General features: G+C 55.8%; 2 protein-coding genes across 2 annotated transcripts in view; one reads left to right on the top strand and one right to left on the bottom strand.

Annotated features, from left to right (window-relative positions):
* BRSK1 (BR serine/threonine kinase 1) overlaps nucleotides 1-3522 on the top strand; it is a 30011-nt gene extending 26489 nt beyond the window's left edge. The window contains exons 12-14 of the mRNA XM_045292383.1: nucleotides 502-700; nucleotides 1383-1472; nucleotides 3226-3522. Coding sequence (XP_045148318.1) covers nucleotides 502-700; nucleotides 1383-1472; nucleotides 3226-3383 — 447 coding nt within the window. The 3' untranslated portion in view covers nucleotides 3384-3522. The remainder of the gene's footprint in view (nucleotides 1-501; nucleotides 701-1382; nucleotides 1473-3225) is intronic.
* Nucleotides 3523-4076: 554 nt separating this feature from the next.
* Nucleotides 4077-10278, bottom strand: part of TMEM150B (transmembrane protein 150B) — a 14309-nt gene continuing 8107 nt past the window's right edge. The window contains exon 6 of the mRNA XM_004715703.1: nucleotides 4077-4369. Coding sequence (XP_004715760.1) covers nucleotides 4077-4369 — 293 coding nt within the window. The remainder of the gene's footprint in view (nucleotides 4370-10278) is intronic.

Genomic DNA, 10278 nt, shown 5'->3' with positions numbered 1-10278 from the left:
GCTCCTTGAGAGAAGGACCTAGCAGCCTGTCCCTGTAAAGATGACACCCTTGAGGGCTCTCTGCTGTCCCTGGAGCCACCATGAGTCGGAACAGACTTGATAGCACCTAATGCCACCAGTGACACAAACCGTTAGTGTTGGCCAAAAGGCTGGACATTGGAGTCCACTGAGGCACTTAGGAAGCAAAGCCTGGTGACCTACTTCCAAGGATCAGGGCCATGGAAAGTCCCAGGGAGTGTGCCACTCCTCCCGTGGGGCTGAGTTGGAATCAGAGTGGAGGAGACCTGAAGCTTGGGTTGGTACTAGATGTACTGTCATTTCTTGGCTAGTCCAGTTCCAGTGGAGAAAACTACAAGTCCCAGCAGGCAGTGGGGCTGCCTCTTACTGCTCACCCCCCAGTGGTTGCTGGGAATTGTAGTTCCCTGGGTGGCGGTGAGGGAGGGGCATGGTGGGCAGGCAGGTCACCGGACTGACCCAGTCCTCGTGCCCTGCCACCTTCAGATCCCCAGCCTGAGTCACAGTGTGCTGTCACAGACCAGCTTCAGGGCTGAATACAAGGCCAGCGGTGGCCCCTCCGTCTTCCAGAAGCCCGTCCGCTTCCAGGTGGACATCAGCTCCTCCGAAGGCCCAGAGCCCTCCCCACGCAGGGACGGTGGTGGTGGTGGTGGCATCTACTCCGTCACCTTTACGCTCATCTCCGGTGAGTCTCCCCTCCCGCCCAGCAAGAGGCAGGGCCTTAGTTGTCGATTGATGCTACAGAAGAAGCATCCCAAGGAGACGGTTTTCAGAAACAGACGTTTATTTTCTCACCGTGAGGAGGGTCGACATCTGAATTCAAGGCAGGACCCTTGTCCCTTGGATTTCCGCACCTCCCCTTACTGGTGGTGTAGTGGATTCCACCTGCTGCGCTGAGAAAGATGAGTCTATCTCCTCCTGCGAAGATTTGCAGCCTCCAAACCCAAGATCAGGTCCCTGTGAAGCAGAAAACAGCCCTAGTGGTGCAGTAGTTACACCTTGGGCTGCTAACCCTGAGGTCAGCAGTTCAAAACCACCAGCTGATCTGTGGAAGGCAGACAGACTTGGAAACCTGGTAGGGGCAGTTTTACTAAGGGAGTCCTGGTGCGATCGTGGTTCCGCATTGGGCTGTGATCCACAAAGACAGCAGTTCAAATTCACCAGGTCCTCTTCCGGAGAAAGACTGGGCTTCCTTCTCCGGTAAACAGTGACAGTTTCAGAAATGCCCAGGGGCAGTTCTACAAGGTCCTGTCACAGGGTCGCTTCCCAACAGAGGAGGAACAGTGGGACCCCACACTGGGTGGTGTGTGTGTGTGTATTTCTTAGAAGGACTGAGTGCCACCCCCGGACACTCTGTCTCCCTGCAGGTCCCAGCCGGCGGTTTAAGCGCGTGGTAGAGACCATCCAGGCACAGCTGCTCAGCACGCACGACCAGCCCTCGGTGCAGGCCCTGGCAGGTGGGTGGCCGTGGCTGTAGGCAGCATTCCCCTCTCCTGTCCCACAGGCGGGGGGCCAGGACCAATGGCGTAGTGCCCCTCCATGCAGCCTCCTTCAGTAAAGATTTCTGGCCTCGGAGACCTTGGGGGCCGTTCTATGAACCAGAGTGGACTGGAGAGGAGAGGGTTGGGTTTGGGTTGAAGGGGCCTTAAGCAGACACCCTTCCAGAGACCTGGTGGCTCCTTATACCAAGGGGGGCACCACCAGTCACCTCCACCCTCACTGCTTACGCTGTGGTCCCTGTTCTCCAGGATCCAGCCCCCGGAGTGTGGAACTGGACCCAGCACCTCAGCATCCCACTCCCTCTTCCCCATCCTGAGCTGCTCCCAGGATGCCACTCATTCTCAGGCCCAGCCACCCGCCACCTCGCTCTGTCCCCCACCCCCCATGGGTTTATGATTATTATTTTGCCTAAGTGACTCAGATTCGCAGTGAGCCAGACTGTCCTTACACCGGTCACTTTTTATGACATCCAGAGGGGTACAGACAAAGAGATATGCAGAAGTGAATCCAGACCCTGGGCTTGTCCAGCTTCTAGAGGACACTCGCATGCCTAGGCTCCTAGTCTCTCCCTCCACCTTCAAAGCCCAGCACCACTGCCTCCCTCTGACCGGCATGTTCTACAGCCTTCCTCCTTCTGGCCCTGCCTGACCTTTTCTTAGGAAAGGTTCTTTTCAGGACACCTAGGAGTAAGACAAGGACCCTGGTGGCCCAGGAGATTGGTAGTTGGGCTGCTAACCACAAGGTTAGCAGTTCAAACCAACCAGCCGCTCCCACAAAGAGCGACCACTGGGAGACTGGGTGGGGCAGTTCAACCCTTGTCCCAGGGGATCGCTATGAGTCGAATCAAGGACTCAGCAGTGGGGTGAAACGTCTGTTACCCTTCTCTGGTGTGGTTGCCAAGGACAACCAGTAAACGTGTTAGCTCCCCCGTTCCCCCTTGAACTTTTCCTAAGGAAAGCTGATCCTGGAAACCGGGGACCCCCGTTAAAGGTCAGAAACTCATTTAAGAGCTTGGCCAGTAGGCACCCTTATCTACCTTCATTCCCCTTATAAGGAAATGGGGGACCCCAGACTCTGTCCTGTAAGTGCCAAGAGGCCCCTGGCAATCCTTTCATGCGGCCGGGTTACTGGAAAAATGTTTCAGGACCTGGAGAAATCTCCAGATGGTGACCAGTGTGACCACCACAGGCCCCAGTAGTGAGTGGTCTCACTTTGGGAGCTCCAAAAGGGAGAACTTGTCTGGCCTCCCTAGGACGGCCCTGAGACCCCAAGAAACTGGCCAGGAATGCCCCCTAGTAGCCAGGGCTGATCCTTGTTTGTTGCCCAAGCGAGCTGTCCTGTATCAAATAGTATGGGAACCAGAGTTTCTAAGGCTTCCTAAGAAGTGAGGTGTGCTCCAAATCGCACACGGGCCTGTTTTCGAAGCTGCAAGGGCTGGAGAGGGCTTGGGTTGTAAGCCCGTTCTGTTGTAGGGAAGCCAGGTCCTGTTGCTAAGGTGTGTCCCCATCGCCGAGGGCTCCTGACTTTTCAAGCCCTATAATGGAAACCTAAGCTTTGAGAGGATTAATTAATAAGTTCTTTAGAGTCACAGCTTTGGAGATAATGAGCTCAACTCGTAAGGGGACCCTCCCCCACCTCCTCCATACTGGGAACCTCAACCTGGGGCTCTGTGACCCCAGGGCCTCCCTGAAACCCCTTCCTCCCTCACAGACGAGAAGAACGGTGCCCAGACCCGGCCTGCGGGCACCTCGCCCCGAAGCCTGCAGCCCCCGCCGGGCCGTCCAGATCCAGAGCTCAGCGGCTCTCCCCGCAGAGGCCCTCCCAAGGACAAGAAGCTCCTGGCCACCAACGGGGCCCCTTTGCCCTGACCCCAGGGGGCTGGGGAGGGAGGGGGACCCCCCTCCACCCCCCTTCCCTGCCCCCAACTGTGAATCTGTAAATAGGGCCCAAGGAGTAAGTGGGGGGGGGGAGACTCAAAAATTCCGGCCTTGCCCTGCAGGGATGGGGCTCAAGGGGCCATGCCCAAGGGGGGGTGGGTGGTCTAGGGGGAACTGGGGGCGGGGGAGCTGTTTCTATTTTATTTATTGATTAATTTATTATTTTATTTATTGATCAATCTCTCAGTGGGGTGGGGTGGGGGAGGGACTGGGAGCTGGTTGGGGTGGCTTAGCAGATCCGGACAGGGCTGTCTGTCCCCATGTCCCCAACTTCCCCTCCCTTCTATGACACCCCCCCTCCCCCTGGTTCTCCCTTTCCCTCCCCGCCTCCCACACGACTGTTCTGTACGGATTTGCTCTCCGGAAGGAATTCTGGTTTCGCGTGATCCTGCCTGCGTCCTTGTCTCTGATTCCGCCGGCGGCAAAACAAACAAACAATAAATAAATAACCTTGATCAGGGATTGCAGCCTGGCGTCGAGCTCTGGCTTCCTGGCCGCAGGGCCGGCTTGGGTGCACCCTCGGCCCCCCAACCGTGGCAGCAACAGGATGGCATCATGTCCATCGCCCACATGTCCACTGGGCTCCAGGCAAGGACTAAGGGCCACCCTCCTCTCCGCAGCCTGCTAGCCCGCCTCCCCGGTGGTGGGGCCTGGGGTCGGATTCGCCTCTGTTTCTTCGGGCCCGGCTGGTGAGCATCCCAGGCAGGTCTCCTGGGAGTGCTGCTCCCGCAGGGAGCTGGGGGAGACGGGCGGCGGGGGGCCGAGGCGACGGGCAGTCCGGAGGCACAGGGTGCAGCTGTCCAGCAAGGAGAAGTCGAAAGCCAAAAGGCCAGCGAGTGTGAAGAGCAGCATGGCCACCGTCCACTCGCAGCCCGCTGAGGCCGAGCGCAGCCACCGCCAGCGGTGCAGGACGGTCACTTTACACCAGCGTCAAGGGCCTGAGCGCACACAGCACGTCCCCGCGCGCGCGCGCACGCCCCGAGAGGCGGGGCCCCGTGGGTAGTCGGTCACCCCGGGCAGGGTGAGGCCTAACTGGGGAGCCTCGCGGGGTGCAGAGCGGTTCCCCGATGATCCGACACCAAGGCTCTCCATATGGTGCCTAGCCACCAGGTCTGCGGCCTGTAAAATTCCCCTCAAACCCGGCGCCCTGGAAGCATCACTGGGCTACATGTCCACTGGCGACCACCAGGTTGATGCCCACCAGGTGCCCCAGCAGGAGACAGGTGAGACTGTCTGCAGGGCAGCGCCGGTCTGTCTGACAGGGCCACTGTGAGTCGGAATGGACCCGGGGGCAGGGAACTTGTCTGAGCTTAGAGGGCGCCAACCGTCGTGCCCCAATCAAAGCTAGCAGCCGACAGCACCTGTAATCCGGGCTCTCAAAAGGTTCCCTAGGAAAGGGTGGCGTCAGGACCCTGGACAGCGACACAGACGCGGCCCTCTTTGATTGGGGTACGGCTGGTTGACTCCTACCTCAAACCAGACCAAGCCGGAGCCATTGGGGGAATTCTGACCCAGAGGGGACCCTAGAGGGCAGCGTAGACCTGTCCCATCGTTCTTCGCAGGTTCGAACCACCAACCTCGTGGGTTAGCCCAGGGTTTAATCCACAGCATGTCACTACAGGCTCTTTTCCTCTTCCTCCAAAAGAGTAAAATTCAGAACTCACTGCCGTCGAGTTGATTCTGAATCATAGATCCTATAGGACAACGTAGACCTGTCCATGTGGGTCTCCAAGACTTACTCTTCATGGGAGTAGACCCTGTAATTAGCAGCCCAACGCCGCACCCCACTCACGGCCATGAGTCCCTGCTGACTCATAGTGACCCCTGTGGATTTCCCAGACTGAAACTGTTGACAGGAGTAGAAAGTCCAGTCTTTCTCCCTAGGAACCGGTTGGTGGTTTTGAACTGCCGACCATGTGGGTGGATGGCAGCCCGATCTGGTGACCCTGGGCTCCTTGTTTATCCTCCAAAAACCCAAACACACTGCCATGGAGCCAATTCTGAACCAGCGATCCTATAGGGCAGGGTCGAACCATGGGTTTCCAAGACTGTAACCCTCTACGGGGGTAGAAAGCCTCATCTTTCTCCCTCTGAGCGGCTAGTGGTTTCAAACTGCTGACCTTGCGGTTAGCAGTGCAAGGCATAACCCACTACACCACCAGGGCTCCTTGACAACACAGGATGAAGACGGAAAAGCGACCCATTGTTGCACTGCGGCCTGCAGGGTGGACAACAACGTGACGCACAAACCTAGACCGTTGTGTGCTGACCCAACAAGTGACCGAAGCAGGGCGTGTGCACAGGCTTCTGGGAAAATGATTTTTTGTAAAAGTAATAAAATAATAATAAAATTAAAATGCCACACTTACAGAGTGCAGGTCAGTGGAATGCAGTTAATAAAATAAAGTACGCAGGGCTAGGCAGGAAGGTCGCCGCTTCTGACCCGCCCAGAGAGGTGACCCGACCGCAGCCCAGGACATCTGCTTCTCAAAGGTCGCCCAGCCTTGAAAGTCCTGTGAAGCAGTCCCACTCCAGCGGGCCAGCAGGGAGAACCCGGAAGGCCGTGGTTCTTATCCACCTTCTCATGGACGTTCTTTCAAGATTGCCTCCAGCTGCCATCGTGCCCAAACAATCGCCTCCTCTTTACCTGGACCAGGTGGAAGCCCTGCCCGCCCCCAGCTGAGCCGGGCAGCACAATGGCCTCGGTGCTCAAACCAGGCGGTGCCAACACACAGGCGTGCCTAGGTGGGCATGGGAAGCCAGCCAGCGATGCCCCTGAAGATAGCCTGGCTACCTGTGTCTGAAAGGCACTACCCTGATAGCCCCGGCTGTTGGAACTCCCGCGAGAGTCCAGACGACTCACGTGACTAGAGCATCCTCGGTTTGGTTAAGTTTGGGAAGAGGAGAGGGGTCAGGGGCAGGACTTTCCAGGCAGGGTTAACAGGCTGGTTTTGTAAGTTGCAGCACCCACCCACCCACCAAGCACCCCCATGCTGTAAAGGGGTCACGTGCTTGACTCTGAGCCAAAAGGTCTGTGGTTCGAGTCCACTGACAGGCACCTCAGAAGGAAAGGAGGCCGGGCTCACGCCTTCCAAAAATCCAGCCACCTACACGCGGAGTCGCGTCCGATCCAGCCTTTCTTACCTGCTCGCGGTAGGCGCGCCGCGTGTGAGGGTCACGTGGACACCAACTATCGGCAACCGGGGCCCACGGGGTCCCCTCGTGGGTGCCCAAACGGGATCCAGTCTCATCCTTTGGAGATCTTCCTTTGACCCCGCGGTCCCCACCTCCCTGACAGCTCCAGCAACACACCAAGCAGACACTTTGGAGCCCCGACCCACCCACCTTGCCTCGGCTTCCGATCTACCTGGATCTCGGGAGCGCCATTCACCTGGCGGAGCCTGTCCGCCACCTGCCCACCCCTCACCTTGTCACCAGGTGCCCCTTGTCCACCTCATTTTAAACACGTGGATTCCAAACCACAATTCAAAAGAACTTCACAACAGCAACCACGCTTAGTAACCTCTGGGTTTCACAGCGCATAGAAACGTCAGGTTACACTCTGCTGTGGGGCCACACTCTCTCCTGTAGTATTGTTACAGTGTTTCCTGGGTGGTGAGTTTCCTGTATTGCTAGTGTCTCCTGTATTGTGACACTGTCACACTGTCTGGTATATGGTTACACTGTCTCCTGTGTGTTCACACTCACTCCTGTAGTATTGTTACACTGTCCCCTGTATTGTTACACTGTCTCCTCTATTGCTACACTCCTTCCTGTGTGGTCACACACTCTCCTGTATTGTGACACTGTCTCCTGTGTGCTCACACTGTCCCCTGTAGTATTGTCACATTCTCTGCTGTGTTGTGACATTGTCTCCTGTGTGAGAACACTACACAGTGGGGAATGCCCTCCCCACCCCTTCCCCACAAGTTGTTATGAGTTGATTCTGACTCCTGGCCACACCTGTGTTACAGACTCTGGGGGGAACTTAGACTCTGCCCAGGGGTAAGTGCTTACAACCAGCTCCCCCTCAAAAAGCTCCCCCTGTCATTGAGTCCGTTCTGACTCACAGTGACCCTGCAGGACAGAGAAGAACTGCCCCTGTGGCATTCCAAGAGTGTCAATCCTTAGGAGAACAGAAAGCGCCAATTTTGTCCCTTGGAGCAGCTGGTGGTTTTGAACTGCTGGCCTTACAGTTAGTACCCCAACGCGTAACCACATGCCACCAGAACTCCTCATTGGTACACTACACAACATTAAAGAAAATTAAAGGACCTGCCAACATCCCATAGTACAGATAAACCTGGAAGGCATTTTAAAAAATCATGCTATCGAATAAATTCCAGCTCATAGTGAATTTACAGGATAGATTACAACTGCCCCTTTGGGTTTCTGAGACTCTAATTCTTTACGGGAGTACAAAACCTGATCTTTCTCCCAAGGAGTGGCTGGTGGTTTAGAACCGCAGACCTTGAGGTTAGCAGCCCAATGTGTAACCTACCATGGCTGCTTTCCTTAAAATTAACAACAAAACCAAGCTCACTACCATTGAATCGAAGCTGAGCCAGCGTGATTCCTATAGGACAGGGTAGAACTGCCCCGGGGGGTTTCTGAGACTAATTCTTTACAGGAACAGACAGCCTCACTTTCTCCAGCAGAGCCGCTGGTGGTTCTAAACTGCTGACCTTGTGGATCACAGCCCACTACACAGCCCAGGTGCCCTCAAGGCTCCTCCCCGTACTATTAGCCTCTTAGACATTGGCACTGGCATGTGGCTTGTTCATTAGAGGCTGGATTGTCCATAGTCCACCCATTTTCTCTACAAACTCCTTCTTGATCCTCGGATCTAATCCAGGCCACACCCGTGCAGACACTGATCTGGCTTTTTGTTTCATTTGGTTTTGCTTTATCACTTTAAAAATGTTTTAATTAAAAAGTAAAAATTTTAATGTTTAAAATTCCAAGGAACCAAAAAAAAAAAAAAAGAATCAACCATTTTCAACGACTCCTTCAAAGGAAGGGCAGGAGAAGCAATCGGCTACAGATGGGTAGAGGTTAACTTGGGTGACCACAACCAACCAACGTCACGACCATCCATCGAGTGGATTCTGACCCACCAGGGACCCTGTAGGACAGAGTGGAACCGCCCCTGTGGGTGTCTGAGGCTATTAATCTTTATCAGAGCAAACAGCTTCCCCTTTGGCCTTCAGAGCAGCTGGCGGTTCTGAACTGCTGACTTTGTGGTTAGCAAGCCAACACGTAATCCACGATGCCCCCAGGGCTGCTTGGGGTGGGGGGCATTAGGAAACAAAACTGCCACGGAGTCCCTGCCAACTCACAGCGACCCTAGAGGACAAGGCAGAAATGCCCCTGTGCGTTTCTGAGACTGCAACTCCCTAGGGGAGTAGAAAGCCCAGTCTTTCTCCCCAGCCAGGGGCCGAAGGTTTCGAACTGCCAACCTTCAGGTTAGCATCTCAATGTGTGATCGCTGGGTCGCCGGAGTTTACCCAGAGTGAAATAAGCTCATCATAAAAGGGAGATCAACATAAATCAAGAGGAGGTTTACATACAGAAAGAAATGCTCTTTGGGCGAGCGGGGTGGAGAAGCAACGTTCTTAGCTGGGTACCGGGCTGGAAGGGCAAATCAATCAGTAGAGAGAAGACAGCTATTGGCATGAACCAAGGGGACCGGGAAGGCAATGTGAGTCAGAGGGAGGGCAGCGCAGGATGACCGAGGCCAGGGGGACACTGCTGCCCTTGCTCTGGGAGATGCATTCGCAGGAGCTGTACATATCCCAGGACCTGGTAGAGCATCCCGGGCAGGGGCAGCGGCAAAGTTCGGGATACTTAGCGAAAGCCACACAGTGTGACCGAATGAGTCACCTGGCTTGGCAACTTTGGGCACAGACTCAGGCTATTAGGCAGCTAGGACAGGGATGGAGGGGGTTGTCCCTCCCAGGCCTGCACAAGGTCCCCTACAGGGGGGGTGCGAAGGAAAATCAGGCGAGCATTAGCCACCCATGAAAACTGTAACTGGGCACGCTCCAATTCAGACCACCCCCCCACCCGCTCCCTAACCAGGTGGGCGTTACACCTGGGCAGCCCAAATTAGGCCCAGGCTCATGACCCCACCCAGGTGGGCTTTTTTCAGCCAATGGGGTCGACCAATACCATCTATCAGGCAGCCGCTTGAAATATCCCGACAGTGGGACGGCCCGTCTCTTTTTACTCCACCCCTGGTCAGTAGCAAATGGAGGTAGGAGGCACCCATGCGCTGCCTGGGCCGCCCCTTCAGCACCTGCTTTGGGCCTATTCAGGGCCCACTGCCTCTTCTCTCACTTACTCTCCTTGACCCCCGCTCCCTGTCAATGGGAGAGGATTCTCTCCTCTTTTACCCTGCTCCTGCGCCCGCCGGGCCATGCCTTGGTCTCTGGCCTCAGGTCCCCACATGTGGGCCCACAGTCCCACCAGGTTGCCCATGTTCAGTGGTGAACCCCAGCGGGGTTTGTTTGCATTTGGGCACGCGTCCCTGAAGTAGCGTGTACTCTTTTGAGGCTGGATAACCTGACACTTCTCCCGTCATTTATAAAAACCCGCTTGGATGACAAACCAAGTTTGGGGTGCATTCTTTCTCCTGCGAAGCCCAGAACCGAGGTATGACCCACCCTAGAAACCTCACAGGGGGACACCAAGGTCAATGGGCACCGTATAGCTACAAAGGCAATGTTCCGCCTCCTATTTCAGTTGAGTACTGTCTGGGGTCTTAAAAGCTGGTGAGAAGCCATCTGGGACACATCTGAGATTGGTCCCTGCTCATCCAGAGCAG

The sequence above is a fragment of the Echinops telfairi genome, unplaced genomic scaffold (assembly GCF_000313985.2).
Source record: "Echinops telfairi isolate 266 unplaced genomic scaffold, ASM31398v2 ScPeMD7_655;HRSCAF=1070, whole genome shotgun sequence".
Lineage (NCBI taxonomy): Eukaryota > Metazoa > Chordata > Mammalia > Afrosoricida > Tenrecidae > Echinops > Echinops telfairi.
Note: the sequence above shows the minus strand (reverse complement) of the source record. Positions and strands in the feature narration are given on the sequence as shown.